This window comes from Salvelinus alpinus, chromosome 9 (assembly GCF_045679555.1).
Source record: "Salvelinus alpinus chromosome 9, SLU_Salpinus.1, whole genome shotgun sequence".
NCBI classification, from domain to species: domain Eukaryota; kingdom Metazoa; phylum Chordata; class Actinopteri; order Salmoniformes; family Salmonidae; genus Salvelinus; species Salvelinus alpinus.
In genome coordinates this window covers 8,319,378-8,345,345 of record NC_092094.1, presented here as the reverse complement: position 1 = coordinate 8,345,345, position 25,968 = coordinate 8,319,378, and the positions used below count along the sequence as shown (strand labels likewise).

Here is a 25,968-nt window from a genome sequence, read left to right as displayed (position 1 = left end):
AGAGATGGGGGGAGAGAGAGTTAGAGATGGGGGGGAGAGAGAGTTAGAGATGAGGGAGAGAGAGTTAGAGATGGGGGGAGAGAGAGTTAGAGATGAGGGGAAAGAGAGTGAGAGAGATGGGGGGGAGAGAAAGTTAGAGATGGGGGGAGAGAGAGTTAGAGATGGGGGGGAGAGAGAGTTAGAGATGGGGGGGAGAGAGAGTTAGAGATGGGGGGGAGAGAGAGTTAGAGATGGGGGGAGAGAGAGTTAGAGATGGGGGGAGAGAAAGTTAGAGATGGGGGGGAGAGAGAGTTAGAGATGGGGGGGAGAGAGAGTTAGAGGATGGGGGAGAGAGAGTTAGAGATGGGGGAGAGAGAGTTAGAGATGAGGGGGAGAGAGAGTTAGAGATGGGGGGAGAGAGAGTTAGAGATGAGGGGGAGAGAGAGTTAGAGATGAGGGGGAGAGAGAGTTAGAGATGGGGGGGAGAGAGAGTTAGAGATGAGGGGAGAGAGAGTTAGAGATGAGGGGAGAGAAAGTTAGAGATGAGGGGAGAGAGAGTTAGAGATGAGGGGAGAGAGAGTTAGAGATGGGGGGGAGAGAGAGTTAGAGATGAGGGGAGAGAGAGTTAGAGATGAGGGGAGAGAGAGTTAGAGATGAGGGGGAGAGAGAGTTAGAGATGGGGGGGAGAGAGAGTTAGAGATGGGGGGAGAGAGAGTTAGAGATGGGGGGGAGAGAGAGTTAGAGATGGGGGGAGAGAGAGTTAGAGATGAGGGGAGAGAAAGTTAGAGATGAGGGGAGAGAGAGTTAGAGATGAGGGGAGAGAAAGTTAGAGATGGGGGGGAGAGAGAGTTAGAGATGGGGGGGAGAGAGAGTTAGAGATGGGGGGGAGAGAGAGTTAGAGATGGGGGGGAGAGAGAGTTAGAGATGGGGGGGAGAGAGAGTTAGAGATGGGGGGGAGAGAGAGTTAGAGATGGGGGGGAGAGAGAGTTAGAGATGAGGGGAGAGAGAGTTAGAGATGGGGATGAGGAGAGTTTATTTTTCCCTAACCCTACCACCCCTCCCCTACTTTGAGTAAACTAATGGACAACAACCCCCATCTATCTCCGAAAAACATCCAGTTTTGATTTACAGCGGCAAGAAAAAGTATATGTGAACCCTTTGGAAATACCTGGATTTCTGCATAAATTGGTCATCAAATTTGATCTGATATAGAGAAGCCTGGATCATGTTCATCGGGGCCAAAAGTAGCAAACCAGTTTAAAACGATGGTCCAGTTAGTGCCTTCCTGTTTTACTCAGTTTCAAAAGGTTTTCTCCCAAATGAACACAACCCTATTTTGTCCTGGTTCCTAACACTACCCACCCCTCCTCTCTGTCCGTCGACGTGCACGCCCCTGATGTGTTCAGCCAGGTCTGGGCTGCAGGTGAAGCAGAGGCCACATTGGTCCCAGCAGCAGCTGTTCCCCACGGCCTGGCCCTTGGTACTGGAGTGGCACTGGGCGGCACTGCTCTGCCCGTTCATCATGGCAGGGGTGGAGCGTCCGCTGGAAACCGTGCTCTCCATGTCCATCAGGGTACTGCTGTAACTGAGACAAAGACAGAGACACAGAGAGAGACAGACGCAGAGAGACACAGACACAGAGAGAGACACAGACACAGAGAGAGACAGAGAGACAGACACAGAGAGACAGAGACACAGAGAGAAACAAACACAGAGACACAGACACAGAGAGACAGAGAGAGAGACACAGAGAGAGAGAGACACAGAGAGAGACAGAGACAGAGAGACACAGAGAGAAACAAACACAGAGACACAGACACAGAGACACAGAGAAAGACACAGAGAGACACAGAGAGAGAGACACAGAGAGAGAGATGCACACAGTCATCATTCTGAAGTAAAGCGACTAGGCAAATACACGATAGCATCAGCACATCTCAATGTGAGTCTATCAGACAACCATCTAGTGAACAAGAGGGAGACGTCTTTATTCTGACACGCTAAACATGTCAGACGATGAGGAACAGGTGCAGCTGTGAATATAGTCGGCATTTACACAGGCAGCCCCATTCTGATATTTTATCCACTAATGGGTCTTTTGACCAATCACATCAGATATTTTTCAGAGCTGATCTGATTGGTCAAAAGAAGTGGGCTGCCTGTCCAAAGCAACCTATGTAAAGTCAGGAAGCCCGATCGTACTTGGACAGACTTCCTGTGTGTGTCACCTGCCGTTACTGCTGCTAATTGGCTCCTCGTACCATTTCAGGGGGTTTTAAGACACACATTCTGGCACATGATTCAAATGCAACTGTCAAGTCAAACATACTTCCAGCCTGAGTGAATGAGAGGCACAGTTGATATTTACAAGATGAAAGTGCACATATTTGTTTCAATCAAAAGTCAAAAACTACAGGCTAAATGAGGTATGCATTACCGGTTTATAAAGACCTGCAGATACACTGAGTGGACAAAACATTAGGAACACCTTGCAAATATTGAGTTGCACTGCCCTTTGACCCTCAGAACAGCCTCAAGTCGTCGGGGTCATGGACTCTACAAGGTGTCGAAAGCATAACGTCTCCATCGCTTCCCTCAAGTTGGCTGGTTGTAGATCTCTACTCCGAATAGCTTGTTCCATCTCATCCCACAGATCTGGTGACTGGGCAGGCCACTGCAATAAGCTGAAGTCACTATCATGTTTTGTGGAAGCATTTCTGGACATTCCTAGCCATGTGCCCTGGGGCCTTATCCGTCTGAAAAACAAATCCACTGTCATGAAGGGATGTACCTGATTGGCGACGATGTTCAGACTTCCTGTGGCATTTAAACGTTGCTCCACTTTTATCAGTGCCCCCAATGTCGTGAAAACACACCCCCACCACCCTGCAATGTTGACACGCGGCCATACCCTAGTCCTCCAATCAGCAGGAACCAGGACTCATCAGACCAGACAATGGTTTTCCACTTCTCCAGTGGTTTTGTTCTTTAACTGCAACCACAGTTTGTTGTTTCATCTGAAACAAGTGGAAGTGCGTAAGGTCTTCGGCTGCCGTACCCCATTCGTGTCAAGGTACGGCGTCTACTAGAGATCGACCGATTAGGATTTTTCAACGCCGATACCAATTATTGGAGGACCAAAAAAAAGCCGATACGGATTAAATCGGCAGATTTTTATATATATATTTGTAATAATGACAATTACAACAATATTGAATGAACAATGAACACTTTTATTTTAACTTAATATAATACATTAAAAAAATCGATTTAGTCTCATAAATAATGAAACATGTTCTATTTGGTTTAAATAATGAAAAACACAGTGTTGGAGAAGAAAGTAAAAGTGCAATATGTGCCATGTAAAAAAGCTAACGTTTAAGTTCCTTGCTCAGAACATGAGAACATATGAAAGCTGGTGGTTCCTTTTAACATGAGTCTTCAATATTCCCAGGTAAGAAGTTTTAGGTTGTAGTTATTATAGGAATTATAGGACTATTTCTCTCTATACCATTTGTATTTCATATACCTTTGACTATTGGATGTTCTTATAGGCACTATTGTATTGCCTGCCTAATCTCGGGAGTTGATAGGCTTGAAGTCATAAACAGCTCAATGCTTGAAGCACAGCAAAGAGCTGCTGGCAAATGCAGTAAAGTGCTGTTTGAATGAATGCTTACGAGCCTGCTGCTGCCTACCATCGCTCAGTCAGACTGCTCTATCACATATCAAATCATAGACTTAATTATAACATAATAACACACAGAAATACGAGCCTTAGGTCATTAATATGGTCAAATCCGGAAACTATCATTTCGAAAACAAAATGTTTATTATTTCAGTGAAATACGGAACCGTTCAATATTTTATCTAACGGGTGGCATCCATCAGTCTAAATATTCCTGTTATATTGCACAACCTTCAATGTTATGTCATAATTATGTAAAATTCTGGCAAAATAATTATGGTCTTTGTTAGGAGGAAACACAGAGCCAAGCGGCCCAAACTGTTGCATATACAGACTCTGCTTGCACAGAACGCAAGAGAAGTGACACAATTTCCCTAGTTAATATTGCCTGCTAACATGCACTTATTGTAACTAAAAATATATACTTCTGTGTATTGATTTTAAGAAAGGCATTGATGTTTATGGTTAAGTACATCCGTGCAACAAATGTGCTTTTTTCCCCCGCGAATGTGTTTTTGTTAAATCATCACCCATTTGGCGAAGTTGAAGTATGCTGTGATTCGATGATAAATTAACAGGCACCGCATTGATGATATGCAACGCAGGACAAGCTAGTTAAACTAGTAATATCATCAACCATGTGTAGTTAACTAGTGATTATGATTGATTGAATGTTTTTATAAGGTAAGTTTAATGTTAGCTAGCAACTCACCGTGGCTCCTTAAGATGCTGCTCTCGTAACAGGTGGTCAGCCTGCCACGCAGTTTCCTCGTGGATCGCAATGTAATCGGCATCCAAAAAGGCAGATTACCGATTGTTATGAAAACTTGAAATCGGCCCTAATTAATCGGGCGACCTCTAGTGTCTACGGTGTGTCAAGGTACGGCGTCAAGGTACGGGTGTGTCACATCACCATCTGCTCATCTGTCACTCCAGTATCTCTACTTGCACATCACCATCTGCTCATCTGTCACTCCAGTATCTCTACTTGCACATCACCATCTGCTCATCTGTCACTCCAGTGGTAATTTGCTAAATTGTAATTACTTCACTACTATGGCCTATTTATTGCCTTACCTGCCATTTGCACACTTTCTTTTTTTTCTACTGTATTATTGACTGTATGTTTGTTTATTCCACGTCTAACTCTGCGTTGTTGTTTGTGTCGCACTGCTTTGCTTTATCTTGGCCAGGTCGCAGTTGTAAATGAGAACTTGTTCTCAACTAGCCTACCTGGTTAAATAAAAGTTTTCAACCACTGGTCCTTTGGATGGTGCACCATTCTTGATAAACAAACATGGGAAACTGTTGATGTTGACAAACCCAGCAGTGGTGCAGTTTTTGACACACTCAAACTGGTGCGTCTGGCACCTACTACCATACTCCGTTCAGTCTGGCACCTATTACCATACTCCGTTCAGTCTGGCACCTACTACCATACTCCGTTCAGTCTGGCACCTATTACTATACTCCGTTCAGTCTGGCACCTATTACCATACTCCGTTCAGTCTGGCACCTACTACCATACTCCGTTCAGTCTGGCACCTATTACCATACTCCGTTCAGTCTGGCACCTATTACCATACTCCGTTCAGTCTGGCACCTACTACCATACTCCGTTCAGTCTGGCACCTACTACCATACTCCGTTCAGTCTGGCACCTATTACCATACTCCGTTCAGTCTGGCACCTATTACCATACTCTGTTCAGTCTGGCACCTATTACCATACTCCGTTCAGTCTGGCACCTATTACCATACTCCGTTCAGTCTGGCACCTACTACCATACTCCGTTCAGTCTGGCACCTACTACCATACTCCGTTCAGTCTGGCACCTACTACCATACTCCGTTCAGTCTGGCACCTATTACCATACTCCGTTCAGTCTGGCACCTACTACCATACTCCGTTCAGTCTGGCACCTACTACCATACTCCGTTCAGTCTGGCACCTACTACCATACTCCGTTCAGTCTGGCACCTACTACCATACTCCGTTCAGTCTGGCACCTACTACCATACTCCGTTCAGTCTGGCACCTACTACCATACTCCGTTCAGTCTGGCACCTACTACCATACTCCGTTCAGTCTGGCACCTATTACCATACTCCGTTCAGTCTGGCACCTACTACCATACTCCGTTCAGTCTGGCACCTACTACCATACTCCGTTCAGTCTGGCACCTATTACCATACTCCGTTCAGTCTGGCACCTATTACCATACTCCGTTCAGTCTGGCACCTACTACCATACTCCGTTCAGTCTGGCACCTATTACCATACTCCGTTCAGTCTGGCACCTACTACCATACTCCGTTCAGTCTGGCACCTATTACCATACTCCGTTCAGTCTGGCACCTATTACCATACTCCGTTCAGTCTGGCACCTATTACCATACTCTGTTCAGTCTGGCACCTACTACCATACTCCGTTCAGTCTGGCACCTACTACCATACTCTGTTCAGTCTGGCACCTATTACCATACTCCGTTCAGTCTGGCACCTATTACCATACTCCGTTCAGTCTGGCACCTATTACCATACTCCGTTCAGTCTGGCACCTACTACCATACTCCGCTCAGTCTGGCACCTATTACCATACTCCGTTCAGTCTGGCACCTACTACCATACTCCGTTCAGTCTGGCACCTACTACCATACTCCGTTCAGTCTGGCACCTACTACCATACTCCGTTCAGTCTGGCACCTACTACCATACTCCGTTCAGTCTGGCACCTATTACCATACTCCGTTCAGTCTGGCACCTATTACCATACTCCGTTCAGTCTGGCACCTATTACCATACTCCGTTCAGTCTGGCACCTATTACCATACTCCGTTCAGTCTGGCACCTATTACCATACTCCGTTCAGTCTGGCACCTATTACCATACTCCGTTCAGTCTGGCACCTATTACCATACTCCGTTCAGTCTGGCACCTACTACCATACTCCGTTCAGTCTGGCACCTACTACCATACTCCGTTCAGTCTGGCACCTACTACCATACTCCGTTCAGTCTGGCACCTACTACCATACTCCGTTCAGTCTGGCACCTATTACCATACTCCGTTCAGTCTGGCACCTACTACCATACTCCGTTCAGTCTGGCACCTACTACCATACTCCGTTCAGTCTGGCACCTATTACCATACTCCGTTCAGTCTGGCACCTACTACCATACTCCGTTCAGTCTGGCACCTACTACCATACTCCGTTCAGTCTGGCACCTACTACCATACTCCGTTCAGTCTGGCACCTATTACCATACTCCGTTCAGTCTGGCACCTATTACCATACTCCGTTCAGTCTGGCACCTACTACCATACTCCGTTCAGTCTGGCACCTACTACCATACTCCGTTCAGTCTGGCACCTATTACCATACTCCGTTCAGTCTGGCACCTACTACCATACTCCGTTCAGTCTGGCACCTATTACCATACTCCGTTCAGTCTGGCACCTACTACCATACTCCGTTCAGTCTGGCACCTATTACCATACTCCGTTCAGTCTGGCACCTATTACCATACTCCGTTCAGTCTGGCACCTATTACCATACTCCGTTCAGTCTGGCACCTACTACCATACTCCGTTCAGTCTGGCACCTACTACCATACTCCGTTCAGTCTGGCACCTATTACCATACTCCGTTCAGTCTGGCACCTATTACCATACTCCGTTCAGTCTGGCACCTATTACCATACTCCGTTCAGTCTGGCACCTACTACCATACTCCGCTCAGTCTGGCACCTATTACCATACTCCGTTCAGTCTGGCACCTACTACCATACTCCGTTCAGTCTGGCACCTACTACCATACTCCGTTCAGTCTGGCACCTATTACCATACTCCGTTCAGTCTGGCACCTATTACCATACTCCGTTCAGTCTGGCACCTACTACCATACTCCGTTCAGTCTGGCACCTACTACCATACTCCGTTCAGTCTGGCACCTATTACCATACTCCGTTCAGTCTGGCACCTATTACCATACTCTGTTCAGTCTGGCACCTATTACCATACTCCGTTCAGTCTGGCACCTATTACCATACTCCGTTCAGTCTGGCACCTACTACCATACTCCGTTCAGTCTGGCACCTACTACCATACTCCGTTCAGTCTGGCACCTACTACCATACTCCGTTCAGTCTGGCACCTATTACCATACTCCGTTCAGTCTGGCACCTACTACCATACTCCGTTCAGTCTGGCACCTACTACCATACTCCGTTCAGTCTGGCACCTACTACCATACTCCGTTCAGTCTGGCACCTACTACCATACTCCGTTCAGTCTGGCACCTACTACCATACTCCGTTCAGTCTGGCACCTACTACCATACTCCGTTCAGTCTGGCACCTACTACCATACTCCGTTCAGTCTGGCACCTATTACCATACTCCGTTCAGTCTGGCACCTACTACCATACTCCGTTCAGTCTGGCACCTACTACCATACTCCGTTCAGTCTGGCACCTATTACCATACTCCGTTCAGTCTGGCACCTATTACCATACTCCGTTCAGTCTGGCACCTACTACCATACTCCGTTCAGTCTGGCACCTATTACCATACTCCGTTCAGTCTGGCACCTACTACCATACTCTGTTCAGTCTGGCACCTATTACCATACTCCGTTCAGTCTGGCACCTATTACCATACTCCGTTCAGTCTGGCACCTATTACCATACTCCGTTCAGTCTGGCACCTACTACCATACTCCGCTCAGTCTGGCACCTATTACCATACTCCGTTCAGTCTGGCACCTACTACCATACTCCGTTCAGTCTGGCACCTATTACCATACTCCGTTCAGTCTGGCACCTATTACCATACTCCGTTCAGTCTGGCACCTATTACCATACTCCGTTCAGTCTGGCACCTACTACCATACTCCGTTCAGTCTGGCACCTATTACCATACTCCGTTCAGTCTGGCACCTACTACCATACTCCGTTCAGTCTGGCACCTATTACCATACTCCGTTCAGTCTGGCACCTATTACCATACTCCGTTCAGTCTGGCACCTATTACCATACTCCGTTCAGTCTGGCACCTACTACCATACTCCGTTCAGTCTGGCACCTACTACCATACTCCGTTCAGTCTGGCACCTATTACCATACTCCGTTCAGTCTGGCACCTATTACCATACTCCGTTCAGTCTGGCACCTATTACCATACTCCGTTCAGTCTGGCACCTACTACCATACTCCGCTCAGTCTGGCACCTATTACCATACTCCGTTCAGTCTGGCACCTACTACCATACTCCGTTCAGTCTGGCACCTACTACCATACTCCGTTCAGTCTGGCACCTATTACCATACTCCGTTCAGTCTGGCACCTATTACCATACTCCGTTCAGTCTGGCACCTACTACCATACTCCGTTCAGTCTGGCACCTACTACCATACTCCGTTCAGTCTGGCACCTATTACCATACTCCGTTCAGTCTGGCACCTACTACCATACTCCGTTCAGTCTGGCACCTACTACCATACTCCGTTCAGTCTGGCACCTATTACCATACTCCGTTCAGTCTGGCACCTACTACCATACTCCGTTCAGTCTGGCACCTACTACCATACTCCGTTCAGTCTGGCACCTACTACCATACTCCGTTCAGTCTGGCACCTATTACCATACTCCGTTCAGTCTGGCACCTATTACCATACTCCGTTCAGTCTGGCACCTATTACCATACTCCGTTCAGTCTGGCACCTACTACCATACTCCGCTCAGTCTGGCACCTATTACCATACTCCGTTCAGTCTGGCACCTACTACCATACTCCGTTCAGTCTGGCACCTACTACCATACTCCGTTCAGTCTGGCACCTACTACCATACTCCGTTCAGTCTGGCACCTATTACCATACTCCGTTCAGTCTGGCACCTATTACCATACTCCGTTCAGTCTGGCACCTATTACCATACTCCGTTCAGTCTGGCACCTATTACCATACTCCGTTCAGTCTGGCACCTATTACCATACTCCGTTCAGTCTGGCACCTATTACCATACTCCGTTCAGTCTGGCACCTATTACCATACTCCGTTCAGTCTGGCACCTATTACCATACTCCGTTCAGTCTGGCACCTATTACCATACTCCGTTCAGTCTGGCACCTACTACCATACTCCGTTCAGTCTGGCACCTACTACCATACTCCGTTCAGTCTGGCACCTATTACCATACTCCGTTCAGTCTGGCACCTATTACCATACTCCGTTCAGTCTGGCACCTATTACCATACTCCGTTCAGTCTGGCACCTACTACCATACTCCGTTCAGTCTGGCACCTATTACCATACTCCGTTCAGTCTGGCACCTATTACCATACTCCGTTCAGTCTGGCACCTACTACCATACTCCGTTCAGTCTGGCACATACTACCATACTCCGTTCAGTCTGGCACCTACTACCATACTCCAGTCTGGCACCTATTACCATACTCCGTTCAGTCTGGCACCTATTACCATACTCCGTTCAGTCTGGCACCTATTACCATACTCCGTTCAGTCTGGCACCTATTACCATACTCCGTTCAGTCTGGCACCTATTACCATACTCCGTTCAGTCTGGCACCTATTACCATACTCCGTTCAAAGATACTTAAATATTTTGTCTTGTCCGTTCACCCTCTGAATGTAACACATATACAATCCACGTCTCAACTGTCTCAAGGCTTAAATCCTTATTTAACATGTCTCAAATAAGGGATAAAAGCTTTCCCCTGGATTCACCTGGTCAGTCTATGTCGTGGAAAGAGCAGGTGTTACTAATGTTTTGTAGCCTACACTCCGCATATGCTTCACAAATCATTAACAAATCCCTTCAGGATATGATTGTGGCGCAGCAACGGGAAGGCGGGCATCACATCTGCATGGCAACAACGTAGCTGAGCTGATGAAAGCACCAGCAACTAATTATTGGAAAAATTGTAGCCTCAACTGCAGACACTGTGTCAGTATTCCTGTGAACGTATTTGTTTGTGAGCCTGGGGGAAATGAAACAAATTAACACCGTGTTCCAAACATTTATCGTGAAATTGTATAGTTTACCAAGTACCAACCTGTCCTCTGAATCCATCCGGCTGAGCGGCTCTCCGTCCGAGGATGACATCTCTACGCTGGCCCCCCGCTTGTCTTCCACCGCAAGCTCCTCGCGGTCCCCACCTCTGGTGCTTGTTTTCTCCTCTCCGGGCTCCGGAGCATCGTCACGGACTTTGCTTTTTACCACACAGTCACTCACTGTAACAGGCGACTGGCTCTCCTCTCGTTGTTCTTCTGGTTTACTTTCTATTTCCTTCACCGTATCTTTAACTGTCTCGCTAGTCTCACCACCGTCCACTAGGCTACTCTGTTTCGTAGAGTCCGAGCAATTCTCATCTGTTTTAACAAGTTTGCATCCCACCGTCTTTTCTTCATCATCATCATCATCCGCGACCCCTGTTGCTGCTGCGACTGTTGTCGCCGCTGTCACCACCACCGCTTCCGCAGCCTCCTCATCTGCCTCTGCAGCAGGTTTCACGTCCCCTTCTTCTCCGTCTTGCCCGCATTCCGCTACCCTGACTTCCATGTTCAGCAGTGCGTCTACGCTGCTAACACCCGGTTCATCTGTATCGATGTCCGGTTGCTTTTCCTCCTTGGTCTTTTCTGTAAGCGTTTCCCTGTTTTCCTCGCTCAATGCGGGAGCTTGCAATTCAGAAGAAGCGGTAGCCATTTTTACTGAACACCAATGGTTATTTTCACTACGTGTGTCCTGCGCGGCGTCATGTCCCACAACTGGAGCGGTGTACACATTGGACAGAAGCGTTGCGGGGCGGGGAAAATAGTAACAACGTATTTTCACTCACTGAAGCGTTCCACGTGTTGGAGAAATCACGGGTTTGCAAACCACTATATATTTTTGTTCACCTTTATTTAACTAGGCAAATCAGTTTAAGAACAAATTCTTATTTATAATGACAACCTACACCGACCAAACCCGGACAACGCTGGGCCAACTGTGCGCCGCTCTATGGGACTCCCGATCACAGCCGGTTGTCATACAGCCCGAGATCGTAACCCGGGTCTGTAGGTGACGCCTCTAGCACTGAGACGCAGTTCATTAGACCGCTGCGCCACTCAGAATCCTAAAATAATCTCGTTTAAATCAAATCTAAACTGGATTAGAGCCAATGGGGTGATCCCCGATGAACCCACACGGCCTATTGAAAAATGTATGTCTGATGGGAACTGTTACAATTGCAAATGGTTACAATGCAGCCTGCCAGTACAGATCAGTGTTTTTTACTCTGTGACCACATGGCAGTGCTACTGCTTTAGTTATGAACAGGGATTTCCTTTGGATCTCTGGCGTTATCATTCTACAGATATCAACTACACAATAACCGAAGTTTGTCTCACGGAAATGTATTCATTTTGCGATTACATTTGCGACCTATAATAATCTCTATAATGCATATCATAAAAATCCCAGAACCTAGTACCCGTTCAAAAATACATAATCTTACCCAGATCATCAGAGTTGGTGAGAGATTCATTCAGATGTATGTGGAATATTCTCGATCACCAGTGTGCTGGAATTATTTTATTTTTATGAATACTGTCGTTTTTTTTCTTTCTCAATAAACCTGGAAACACACAATAGGTGTGCAAACTGAATATAACTCCATGAAAAGCACTTAGGCAGGATATATTCAACCCACAACTTTATTAACAGCAACAATTAGGAGCCAATATAAAGTATTTTGGGATGGGGAAATACTATGCTCATTGTCAATAAAACCATATTTGCTAGTTTCTAATATGGAGTAGCATCGAGCCAGTCCACTCTTTACAATCACCACACCCACACATCAATGTGTAAGAACAATGACATTTATTTAACATCATATAAAACAAATGGGATATAAATATTGTAATATCATCAACTCTATAATGTAGTAGTAGCCTGTTATGGATGTATATCCTACACCCTCCAATTCTCTTCTCTCTGTACTGCGTACTACAGTACTGTGGTACAGTATATTCACAAGTGCTGAGCGATTAACCAAAATGTAAGTTTTTATTTTTACTAATTGACCGACGTCGGTTCAATTATTTGAATTCTATTATTATTATTTTTTTAATCTTCATTTTTTCCCCCCTGTGAGCTCTATGCAGTTTCTCTAGAGATAAATCAGTTCATGTCCGACCTGTGCGATGTACTGTAGTAGGGAGTTGTAGTTTCCAACAGGCCAATATTCTATAGTTTAGTGCAGAAAACGTGGTCATTAAACTACAATGACCATAATCCATTGCGCGCCCGCCTACTTGTCCAGTCTGTGTGGAGCAGACACAGAGAGGGATAGAAAACAGTTGCTTTGCGACGTATCTTTACCTGAAAATAAATAATCTAAGTGATTGATAGTTGTTTATTCAGTAGTCATAAAAGCAGGGGGGAAAGTAAGGGGGTACGGTCCGGTACGACGTCCCAGCAAAATAAATAGTGGGGGTATGCAGTACCGGTAAAACATGAGCCTATCACAATAATTAAAACGCTATCACACCACTATTTATCATTACATCAGAGGCATGAAAAATGAGTAAATGGACTTGAAAACGGGTAGTATAGCTTACACTCCAAAATGCAATGCGGTTTGACAAGAACACAGGAATTTTGCCAAGGAAGAGATGCGTGGCCGACACAGAGAAGCGAGCGGACAACAGTGGCCGCATAAATTCTTGGCCTAATTACAGTCGGCAAATGTCATTAGACTTTTTGGTGTTTTGTGTAACAGAAGTCTCTTTCTATTCACCTGTTTGGGGGGGGGGGGGGGGGGGGGGGGTGGAAATATGTTGCGAGTGGATGAACTTACACAAGTAGCCTAGTAAAGTAGTCCTTTGAAGTGACTGTTAGACAAATCCAATTTTAAAAAACTATCATGACTGGTTGTGTTTATGCCACAGTAAAAAGGTAATACATTTTAAAAGTCTTTACGACTAGGCCCACAGAGATCCTATTGAATTAAAAGGGGATTCTATATGTAGTTCTATGATTAGACCCATAACATGCTTTGGTGCCCGCGCAAGAGCATAGGAGGTCCTGAAACGGGAAAACTATTCTACTTTTTTATTTTATTAAGTATGCCTTATTTACTTTTAAGAAACTACAAAAATGGTGATGTTGTCAGACAACAGGCAACAGCAGCGCTATAGAGATGAGATGACGACTTGGAATGCAATAATAAAGTCTTCAAATAAAACTAATGTAATAAACACAACAATTTAAATATTTTATTAAAGTAATGTGAATAAATGATGGTTAATAAGTGATGAGCAGTAATGGGCAGTCACTAACATCATGGGACTTGTATTCATTGTTATATTCTGTGTTGTTACAGGATTCAATCCACATAATAATGCATAGTGCATTTCATGTCTGAAAAAATTATCGAAAGTGAAATCCAAAACGGATTTTTCCCCCCATATAATCTAACCGAACCAACCACAAAAAGCACTAATCGCTCAGCACTAATACACAATGTACCGCGGTACAGTTTATACCAGAGGGTTGGAACCTAAATTATTTTCCAATCATTCGTTCTGAACAGAACCATTATCTTTTCCCGTTCCGTTCCAGTGTACCGACCAGCAAAATAAAGTTCTGAACCGGTTCGAACCCCAAAAAGTTACGTTTTATATCGTTCCTTTTTAAACCTCTGAAATCAAAATGTTTTTTTTTCATTGAGCTCAACATTAAATTACTTCACCAATGGATAGAGGAGCTTGCTATGGAGCAGGCCTGCTACAGAATGTACACTGAACAAAAATATAAACGCAACATGTAAAGTGTTGGTCCCATGTTTCATGAACTGAAATAAAAGATACCCGAAAATGTCCATACTCACAAAAAAACGTATTTCTCTCATATTTTGTGCACAAATTGGTTTACATCCCTGTTAGTGAGCATTTATCCTTTGCCAAGATAATCCATTCACCTGACAGGTGTGGCATATCAAGAAGCTGATTAAACAGCATGCTCATTACACAGGTGCACCTTGTGCTAGGGAGAAGAAAAAAATATATATCTTTATTCCCAGTCATGTGAAATCAAGATTTAGGGCCTAATGAATTTATTTAAATTGACTGATTTCCTTATGTGAACTGTAACTCCGTAAAATCGATACAATTGTTAAAAAAAAAAAAAATTAAGATTATGCTTTGGAGGGAGGGGGAAGGGCAGATAGCCTACACACCGGCAAAGATTTTCAGTTGGCAGGAAGGCAGCAGGAAGGCATCAGGAAGACAGACACTGGAATACGTTTCTGAGTGACAGGTGAGGGCTTTGCATACAGTAGGTGCTTTGTTGCGCTTTTTTTTGTGGGAATGGAAAAAAATGCCCTGAACATAAAATTATTTTATTAACCGGTTCCCATGCTTTTAAAATAATGGTTCTGTTCCGGAACAGAATAGATCACTTTCGTTCTCGGTTCTCGTTCCCTCGAAAAAAGTTGTTCTTTTCCAGTTTTCTGTTCTGTTCCCTGAACCGGTTCCAACCCCCGATAAACACACAATGCGTACCGTACACTATATACACAAAGAACTTAATTTTGGTAATTACAGTTTGTACACTAAAACTATTCCGTGTCCCTAATGACACCATTTTCCCTATATAGTGTACTATTTTTAACCAGGGACCAAAGGGCTATTTAGGGAATAGGGTGCCATGGCCCAGAGGGGATGTGGTCAAAAGTAGGGCACTTGATAGGGAGCAGGGTGCCATTTGGGACAAAACAAAACCATCTGCTTATTGCTCTTTACATGTGCTATCCTATCCCTGTGTCTTTCTGTTCCCAGGACACCTCAAAACCAACTAGTCGTAAAATAGACTTCTAAAAACCAAACATCGGTCTGAAAACATTTTTAAATATATTCTCTTCTCTTCTCAGCAATAGAAAAACTAAAACGAAGCATCTCTCTTTTTTTTTTTTTTTTAAAGCCAAAACATTCACGTGTGTGTCGGCAACAACAGTGTGACAGGGTTTGCGTCCGTTCCTTACGGCCCTGATACAAAGTAGTGCACTCCTTTTGACCAGAGTCCTATAGGCCCTGATACAAAGTAGTGCACTCCTTTTGACCAGAGTCCTATAGGCCCTGATACAAAGTAGTGCACTCCTTTTGACCAGAGTCCTATAGGCCCTGATACAAAGTAGTGCACTCCTTTTGACCAGAGTCCTATAGGCCCTGATACAAAGTAGTGCACTCCTTTTGACCAGAGTCCTATAGGCCCTGATACAAAGTAGTGCACTCCTTTTGACCAGAGTCCTATAGGCCCTGATACAAAGTAGTGCACTCCTTTTGACCAGAGTCCTATAGGCCCTGATACAAAGTAGTGCACTCCTTTTGACCAGAGTCCTATAGGCCCTGATACAAAGTAGTGCACTCCTTTTGACCAGAGTCCTATAGGCCCTGATACAAAGTAGTGCACTCCTTTTGACCAGAGTCCTATAGGCCCTGATACAAAGTAGTGCACTCCTTTTGACCAGAGTCCTATAGGCCCTGATACAAAGTAGTGCACTCCTTTTGATCAGAGTCCTATAGGCCCTGATACAAAGTAGTGTACTACATAGGGAATACGGGGCCATTCGGGTGCAGAAGGGGAACTGCAGAAGATCCGACGTATAAATATAATTACAACCAACCAGAAAAAAGATTACAAATCTCATCCATCCTCCTCTGCAACAATAAAGTGGCACGTTCTTCAAATCTATAAATCAACTATATTTGTCTCTTGTATATTTAGACATATAAAACAGAAATGGTTTTGTACACTGGATTTGAATTACTAAAATATGCAGTGTTGTGAACTAAAAAATATATTTTTTTCTTCCAAAAAATTAAATGAACTGAAAATAGTTATAAAACCAAGCTGAACAGTGGAACTGTTGAACGGTGAAAACGTTACTGTCATCACTGTGTCTGTGTGTAAAGGAACACGTGCCAGTCCTTTTCCCCCAAGGGAAGGAAGGAGTCATCACAGCAGGATACAGGCCTTATGCTCTGAACACACCCTAACCATTAGACAATATTCAATCACAATCAACTCCAACTACAAACTAGAGAAATAACGGCAATGGAACTAATTATATTCTAAAAGCAACAGTATCGATGCCTTACTATTGTCTCATTGTTGCAAAGATCAAATGTGATTACATGGAGAGTAGGTGAGGGTGGAGAAGGGTGATACCATGGATAGTAGGTGAGGGGGGAGAAGGGTGATACCATGGATAGTAGGTGAGGGGGGAGAAGAGGGGAAAGTGGTGGTGATGTTAAAGGGAACATGAATTGACGTCATGGCACAGGAGGATGTGATGTCATACTGTAGTAAGGTAAAGATTGAACAGCGTGGTCTAACGGGCCCATCAGTCTGTCAGTCAGTCCAGTTTGTAGGGTTTTTGTGCTGGTTGTGTCATGTCCTAGGGCAGAGGTCTTCTCACGTGTAGGTCTTCATTGAGGCCAGGGCTAAAAAGAGAGGGAAAGAAAGAGATTATTAAAAAAGGAGACAGAGAGCGAGGAAGAGAGAGGGAGATGGAGAGAGAAAGAGCAACTGGAAACATTGAGTTTACAGGCCTGAGTTTTCTGTCAAAAATGTAGTGAGCTTGAGACTGAACAGAGAGGAGAGACTGAACAGAGAGGAGAGACTGAACAGAGAGGAGAGACTGAACAGAGGAGAGACTGAACAGAGAGGAGAGACTGAACAGAGAGGAGAGACTGAACAGAGAGGAGAGACTGAACAGAGAGGAGAGACTGAACAGAGGAGAGACTGAACAGAGAGGAGAGACTGAACAGAGAGGAGAGACTGAACAGAGAGGAGAGACTAAACAGAGGAGAGACTGAACAGAGAGGAGAGACTGAACAGAGGAGAGACTAAACAGAGAGGAGAGACTGAACAGAGAGGAGAGACTGAACAGAGAGGAGAGACTGAACAGAGGAGAGACTGAACAGAGGAGAGACTGAACAGAGAGGAGAGACTGAACAGAGGAGAGACTAAACAGAGAGGAGAGACTAAACAGAGGAGAGACTAAACAGAGGAGAGACTAAACAGAGGAGAGACTAAACAGAGGAGAGTCTCTTACGGGCGTTCCTACACACACTTACTGCTGCTACTACTAGACACAGATGAAGTGGGAGCCATCAGTGAGCTGGGGGGGTGGCTGTGTGTTAGGAGGTGGAGATGAGGAGGGTTGGGGCTCAGGAGGAGGTGAGGAGGATGACACTGCAAACCACACAGGACGCACACCACGTACATGGTCACACACACACACACGACGTACAGACACAAGACGTGCACACACGCACACACAGCGGAAAAACAAACAAGTTGTTTACATTACATAAAAAATGTAAAGTGAGTGAATGACAAAACAAGTAAAGCAAATCAATGAGGTAAATCAAATACATGTCATGTTAAGCTTGTGAACAAATCTATGTTCTATCCTGTGGCATAGAACATTAGTTGAAGAAAATATGAAGTAACATAAGCAGCATGAATTGATTGCATATTATGAACCAAACTGGACAAATTACTAAGCTGTGTTATTATTCTGCGATCCTGTTCTACGTTGTGTCTGGAGGCCTCGGCAACCAGCTCAAAATCAAATGTTATTGGTCACATACACATATTTTTCTACATTGTAGAATAATAGTGAAGACATCAAAACTATGAAATAACACATATGGAATCATGTAGTAACCAAAAAAGTGTTAAACAAATCAAAATATATGTTATATTTGAGATTCTTCAAAGTAGCCACCCTTTGCCTTGATGACAGCTTTGCACACTCTTGGCATTCTCTCAACCAGCTTCAGGTAGTCACCTGGAATGCGTTTCAATTAACAGGTGTGCCTTGTTAAAAGTTAATTTGTGGATTTTCTTTCCTTCTTAATGCGTTTGAGCCAATCAGTTGGGTTGTGACAAGGTAGGGGTGGTATACAGAAGATTTGGTAAAAGACTAAGTCCATATTATGGCAAGAACAGCTCAAATAAGCAAAGAGAAATTTCAAGAACTTTTTAAGTTTCTTCAAGTGCAGTTGCAAAAACCATCAAGCGCTGTGATGAAATTGGCTCTCATGAGGACCGCCACAGGAAAGGAAGACCCAGAGTTACCTCTGCTGCAGAGGATAAGTTCATTAGAGTTACCAGCCTCAGAAATTGCAGCCCAAATAAATGCTTCACAGAGTTCAAGTAACAGACACATCTCAACATCAACTGTTCAGAGGAGAGTGTGTGAATCGAATTGCTGCAAAGAAACCACTACTAAAGGACCCAAATAAGAAGAGACTTGCTTGGGCCAAGAAACACGAGCAATGGATATTAGACCGGTGGAAATCTGTCCTTTGGTCTGATGAGTTCAAATTGGAGATATTTGGTTCTAACCGCTGTGTCTTTGTGAGATGCTGAGTTGATCTCTGCATGTGTGGTTCCCATTGTGAAGCATGGAGGAGGAGGTGTGATGGTGTGGGGGTGCTTTGCTGGTGACACTGTCTGTGATTTATTTTTATTTTTTATTCAAGGCACACTTAACCAGCATGGCTACCACAGCATTCTGCAGCGATACGCCTTCCCATCTGATTTGCGCTTAGTGGGACTATCATTTGTTTTTCAACAAAAACAATGGCCCAACAGACCTCCAGGCTGTGTAAGGGATATTTCACCAAGAAGGAGAGTGATGGAGTGCTGCATCAGATGACCTGGCCTCCACAATCACCTGACCTCAACCCAATTGGGATGGTTTGGGATGAGTTGGACCGCAGAGTGAAGGAAAAGCAGCCAACAAGTGCTCAGCATATGTGGGAACTCCTTCAGCACTGTTGGAAAAGCATTCCAGGCTAAACTGGTTGAGAGAATGCCAATAGTGTGCAAAGCTGTCATCAAGGCAAAGGGTGGCTACTTTGAAGAATCTCAAATACATGTATATTTATATATATATGTTGACCCGAATACAGTATATACATATGAAGTGGGTAAAACAGCATGTAAACGTTATTAAAGTGACCAGTGATTCCATGTCTATCTACATAGGGCAGCAGCCTCAAAGGAGCATGGTAGAGTTACCGGGTGGTAGCTGGCTAGCGACAATGATTGAGGTTCAGGGCAGGGTGCTGGGCGGAGGATGGCTAGTGGTCATAGGAGATGTTTTAGTATACGTTCTGTTATACTGTGTTGTAATAAACTGTACTGTTATACTGTGTTGTAATAAACTGTACTGTTATACTGTGTTGTAATAAACCGTACTGTCCTATATGATCCTGTTCTGTACCGTTATACTGTGTTGTACTGTACCTGCCACCAGCTTGCTGCGTTTGGAGGCCTCAGCAGCCAGTTCATAGGATATGTTGATCATTTTCTCCTGATCCTGAGCTGTGGCCTCCTCCTCAGCCTCCTTCTCTGGACCAGGAGGAGAGAGAACATTCTGCATACTGGAGAGACAGACAGACAGACAGACAGAGAGACAGACAGACAGACAGACAGACAGACAGACAGACAGAGAGAGAGCCAGAGAGAGAGAGAGAGAGAGAGAGAGAGAGAGAGAGAGAGAGAGAGAGAGAGAGAGAGAGAGAGAGAGAGAGAGAGAGAGAGAGAGAGAGAGAGAGAGAGAGAGAGAGACAGGAGAAACACACAGAGCAAGAGAGAGAGAGACAGAGCGAGAGCGAGACAGAGAGAGAGAGAGAGAGAGAGAGAGAGAGAGAGAGAGAGAGAGAGAGAGAGAGAGAGAGAGAGAGAGAGAGAGAGAGAGAGAGAGAGAGAGAGAGAGAGAGAGAGAGAGAGAGAGAGATGTTAGGGTTAAGACACACTGTGGCCTCCTCAGCTTCCTCCTCAGGGCTCAGCACATCAGGGGAGAGCACATTCTGCATATTGGAGAGACAGGACACAGAAATATATTGCATTTTCACAAAACACAATTACCCCAGGACAGGAGACAAAAAAAGTATGTTTTATAAATCCAATATCTGACATTTAGAATGTAGAATGTGGCAATTTCACATAAAGCTCATGGCCATTGGACTCTGGATCAGTGGAAACACATTCTCTGGAGTGATGAATCACGCTTCACCATCTGGGTTTGGCAGATGCCAGGAGAACACTACCTGTCCAAATGCATAGTGCCAACTGTAAAGTTTAGTGGAGGAGGAATAATGGTCTGGGGCTGTTTTCATGGTTCAGGCCCCTTCGTTCCAGTGAAGGGAAATCTTAATGCTACAGCATACAATGACATTCTAGATGATTCTGTGCTTCCAACTTTGTGGCAACAGTTTGGGGAAGGCCTTTTCCTGTTTCAGCATGACAATGCAGCCGTGCACAAAGCGAGTTTCATACAAAAATGGTTTGTCGAGATCGGTGTGGAAGAACTTGACTGGCCTGCACAGAGCCCTGACCTTAACCCCATCAAACTCCTTTGGGATGAATTGGAACGCCGACTGCGACCCAGGCCTAATCGCCCCAACATCAGTGCCCAACCTCACTAGTGCTCTTGTGGCTGAATAGAAGTAAGTCCCAATGTTCCAATGTTCCAACATCCAGTGGAAAGCCTTCCCAGAAGAGTGGAGGCTGTTATAGCAGCAAAGGGGGGACCAACTCCATATTAATGCCCATGATTTTGGAATGAGATGTTTCGACGAGCAGGTGTCCACATACTTTTGGTCATGTAGTGTATCACAAACAATTTTGGGGAAAATCATGATAAAAGTGATAATTGTAGGCCCTTTTTTTTGACCTTATGATCTGGGAACTGTAAATGATACGGACAACATCTTGGTGCCATTATACACCTTGTAATGTGCTCTGAAATATGGAGTACGTCTACATTCTGATACATATTCAACATTTAACATATTATTATAAATATCATAAAATGACTCTTTTTTTGATGTTGTTCATTTTATGACATATTGTTTGGAACAATATACTCTACAAGTACATCACATTTCCAGTGGTCCCTCTGCTATTTATGAAGGTGTGATTTTGTTTTATGAGCACCACCTACAGTGAATGGGAAAATGGATTCAAAGGGAACTCCCTCTCCTGGTGACTTGCTGAATGTGCAGTCCTAAAGGAGGGCTGTGATTGGTTATTTGTATGTATAAAATGGGTCATATCATTAAAAGTACCAGAAATGTGACCTGTTTGAAGAGTACATGGTTAGAAACAATATGTCTATGAAAAAAACAAAGTTAAATTAAAAAGGGGTGTTTTGAGATGTTAAAAATATATTAACGTTGAATAAATTAATGTAAAAAATTATATTTTAGAATCTAGACATACTCCATCATTAGGCAAGTCAGTTAAGAACAAATTATTATTTACAATGACAGCCTACTGTTAAGTTCATGTTTTAAGTATCCCGATATTTCTGTTATTACGGGGCTATGACTCAGTCTGGAGTGTGCCTGCGCGGGAGGTATTGTCGTTGATGGACCTAGCCTTGAGTGGAATGGCTACCTTGTAGTGTGTTCATAGTATAGTAAACTTTGTTAAACTGGAACCTTGTCGTTGTGTCATTTCAAATGAACACCTACTGGTGTTCTGAACAGTGCCTTGTTCAGGGGCAGAACGACAGATTTTTACCTTGTCAGCTCGGGGATTTGATCCAGCAACCTTTCGGTAACTGGCCCAACGCTCTAACCACTAGGCTACCCGCCGCCCGAAATATATATTGTCAGGATCATGTACAGTTCCCAAATCATAGCGTCTTACGGGAGGCATGTATCGGGCTAAAAAGGGCCTAAAATGGACACTTTCATCACGATTTTCTCAAAAATGGTTTGTAATACAAATGTAATAAGCACGTTGAAACATCCTTCCTCCCAGTGAAGTACCTATGTGAGAATTGACAGAACAATCGGAGATATCAAAAATATTTTCTGCTCCTGCTGTTGTGGAATAACCCCATAGACGGGGAAGTACGAGATCAGAGGAGGCTGGTGGGAGGAGATATAGGAGGACGGGCTCATTGTAATGGCTGGAATGGAGCCAAACATGTGGTTTCCATAAGTATGTTGTGTTTGATACCGTTCCATTTATTCCATTAAATCCATTACAATGAGCCCGTCCTCCTATAGCTCCTTCCACCAGCCACCACTGGCACTGATCTGAATGGAAAGAGCAAGAAGAAAGCATGTGTTGTTGGGACAGCTGGATCCGGAGGGGACACAGGTGACCTGTCCAGCTGGTAAATACCAACCCTGTCCAGCTGGTCAACACCAACCCTGTCCAGCTGGTCAACACCAAACCTGTCCAGCTGGTAAACACCAACCCTGTCCAGCTGGTAAACACCAACCCTGTCCAGCTGGTAAATACCAACCCTGACCAGCTGGTCAACACCAACCCTGTCCAGCTGGTCAACACCAAACCTGTCCAGCTGGTAAACACCAACCCTGTCCAGCTGGTAAACACCAACCCTGTCCAGCTGGTAAATACCAACCCTGACCAGCTGGTAAATACCAACCCTGACCAGCTGGTCAACACCAACCCTGTCCAGCTGGTAAATACCAACCCTGACCAGCTGGTAAATACCAACCCTGACCAGCTGGTCAACACCAACCCTGGCCAGCTGGTAAATACCAACCCTGACCAGCTGGTAAATACTAACCCTGACCAGCTGGTAAATACCAACCCTGACCAGCTGGTCAACACCAACCCTGACCAGCTGGTAAATACCAACCCTGTCCAGCTGGTCAACACCAACCCTGTCCAGCTGGTAAATACCAACCCTGTCCAGCTGGTCAACACCAACCCTGTCCAGCTGGTAAATACCAACCCTGACCAGCTGGTCAACACCAACCCTGACCAGCTGGTAAATACCAACCCTGACCAGCTGGTCAACACCAACCCTGACCAGCTGGTCAACACCAACCCTGTCCAGCTGGTAAATACCAACCCTGACCAGCTGGTCAACACCAACCCTGACCAGCTGGTAAATACCAACCCTGACCAGCTGGTCAACACCAAACATGTCCAGCTGGTAAATACCAACCCTGACCAGCTGGTAAATACCAACCCTGACCAGCTGGTAAATACCAACCCTGACCAGCTGGTAAATACCAACCCTGACCAGCTGGTAAATACCAACCCTGACCAGCTGGTAAATACCAACCCTGTCCAGCTGGTAAACACCAACCCTGTCCAGCTGGTCAACACCAACCCTGTCCAGCTGGTCAACACCAACCCTGTCCAGCTGCAATGAATGACATTTCAGACAGATTTTGAAAAGAACAGAAAGACACACAGACTTCCGTGTTTCTATTTTTTTGTTTTTCTAAAAATAAATGAAGGTCAAGTATTATTGTACTTGCAGTTTGATAGAGGTTGTGATTGGATGATCCCATTTCCTGAGACACCAGTTCGACCACTGAATGGAACAGGTTTGTACTGCTGAGTGTTGTGTTTACTTACTTTAATGGCATACAGTAGTTCTTGGTGTGTGTGTGTGTGTGTGTGTGTGTGTGTGTGTGTGTGTGTGTGTGTGAGTGTTAGCTACCTGTTTTTGGCGATGAGGGCTTTGATGCGGTCCACTTTCTTTTGTTTGTCAGCCTCCTGCACTGGACTGAGAGCCTCCTCTGGATCTGACTCCACATAACGCTCTGGAATCAACACCTTCTCAGGGACTGACAGCTAGAGAGAGAAGGAGAGGAGAAGAAGGAGGGAGAGAGGAGTGGAAAGAGAGGGATTAGTATCAGGGCTGAGGACTGAGAGCCTCCTCTGGATCTGACTGTCAGGGACTGACAGCTAGAGAGAGAGATTAAGATATAATCCATATTATATCAGCAGTTGTCAGAGTGCTAACAGTAACTTAACCTAGATCCCTAAGAACAGGCAGAAGCACACTGGCCAGGAAAACTGGAGAGAAGAAGCCTAGAGAGGAACCAGGTTCAGAGGGAAGCAGCCTAGAGAGGAACCAGGCTCAGAGGGTAGAAACCTAGAGAGGAACCAGGCTCAGAGGGAAGCAGCCTAGAGAGGAACCAGGCTCAGAGGGTAGAAACCTAGAGAGGAACCAGGCTCAGAGGGAATAAACCTAGAGAGGAACCAGGCTCAGAGGGTAGAAACCTAGAGAGGAACCATGCTCAGAGGGTAGAAACCTAGAGAGGAACCAGGCTCAGAGGGAAGCCGCCTAGAGAGGAACCAGGCTCAGAGGGTAGAAACCTAGAGAGGAACCAGGCTCAGAGGGAAGAAACCTAGAGAGGAACCAGGCTCAGAGGGAAGCAGCCTAGAGAGGAACCAGGCTCAGAGGGTAAAAACCTAGAGAGGAACCAGGCTCAGAGGGAAGAAACCTAGAGAGGAACCAGGTTCAGAGGGAAGCAGCCTAGAGAGGAACCAGGTTCAGAGGGAAGAAACCTAGAGAGGAACCAGGCTCAGAGGGAAGCAGCCTAGAGAGGAACCAGGCTCAGAGGGTAGAAACCTAGAGAGGAACCAGGCTCAGAGGGAAGAAACCTAGAGAGGAACCAGGCTCAGAGGGTAGAAACCTAGAGAGGAACCATGCTCAGAGGGTAGAAACCTAGAGAGGAACCAGGCTCAGAGGGAAGCCGCCTAGAGAGGAACCAGGCTCAGAGGGTAGAAACCTAGAGAGGAACCAGGCTCAGAGGGAAGAAACCTAGAGAGGAACCAGGCTCAGAGGGAAGCAGCCTAGAGAGGAACCAGGCTCAGAGGGTAAAAACCTAGAGAGGAACCAGGCTCAGAGGGAAGAAACCTAGAGAGGAACCAGGTTCAGAGGGAAGCAGCCTAGAGAGGAACCAGGTTCAGAGGGAAGAAACCTAGAGAGGAACCAGGCTCAGAGGGAAGAAACCTAGAGAGGAACCAGGCTCAGAGGGAAGAAACCTAGAGAGGAACCAGGTTCAGAGGGAAGAAACCTAGAGAGGAACCAGGCTCAGAGGGAAGAAACCTAGAGAGGAACCAGGCTCAGAGGGAAGAAACCTAGAGAGGAACCAGGTTCAGAGGGAAGAAACCTAGAGAGGAACCAGGCTCAGAGGGAAGAAACCTAGAGAGGAACCAGGTTCAGAGGGAAGAAACCTAGAGAGGAACCAGGCTCAGAGGGAATAAACCTAGAGAGGAACCAGGCTCAGAAGGGAGGCTCATCCATACATACCTCTCTGTCCATGTTGTAGTGGTCAGTGTGTGTGGCCTCTTTAAGGCGTGCTATCTCCTCGGCCGGCGTCTCCTGCTCTCTGACCACTTCCTGTTCTCTGAGTGACGCCTCCAACTCCAGGATGTCACTGCTCATCCCCTCGCCGCGCTGACGACGGTTCTGCTGGAACACAA

General features: G+C 45.4%; 2 protein-coding genes across 3 annotated transcripts in view; both read right to left on the bottom strand.

Annotated features, from left to right (window-relative positions):
* Positions 1–1,023: 1,023 nt before the first annotated feature.
* LOC139584016 (zinc finger protein AEBP2-like) lies at positions 1,024–11,441 on the bottom strand. 2 transcript variants are annotated; one of them, XM_071415558.1, is made up of 2 exons: positions 10,742–11,441; positions 1,024–1,558 (listed from the first exon to the last, which is right to left on the bottom strand). In XM_071415558.1, exons 1-2 carry the CDS (start codon positions 11,389–11,391, stop codon positions 1,270–1,272), a joined length of 939 nt encoding a protein of 312 aa, XP_071271659.1. In that variant the 5' UTR covers positions 11,392–11,441; the 3' UTR covers positions 1,024–1,269. The 2 variants fall into 2 exon arrangements, with proteins under 2 accessions (XP_071271659.1, XP_071271658.1); XM_071415557.1 differs by having other exon boundaries at positions 1,027–1,564.
* Positions 11,442–12,535: 1,094 nt separating this feature from the next.
* Positions 12,536–25,968, bottom strand: part of LOC139584235 (pleckstrin homology domain-containing family A member 5-like) — a gene marked incomplete in the record, with an annotated part of 263,991 nt that continues 250,558 nt past the window's right edge. The window contains 5 exon segments of the mRNA XM_071415848.1: positions 12,536–17,177; positions 17,814–17,931; positions 19,999–20,135; positions 24,194–24,327; positions 25,796–25,957. Of these exon segments, the coding sequence (XP_071271949.1) occupies positions 17,825–17,931; positions 19,999–20,135; positions 24,194–24,327; positions 25,796–25,957 (540 nt within the window).

Coding starts and splice junctions, on each gene's coding strand:
- LOC139584016 (XM_071415557.1), bottom strand. CDS start 11,391: ATGGCTACCGCTTCTTCTGAATTGCAAGCTCCCGCATTGAGCGAGGAA. Junction 1,565..10,741: donor CGGATGGATTCAGAGGACAG/GTTGGTACTTGG, acceptor TCTTTGTCTCAG/TTACAGCAGTACCCTGATGG.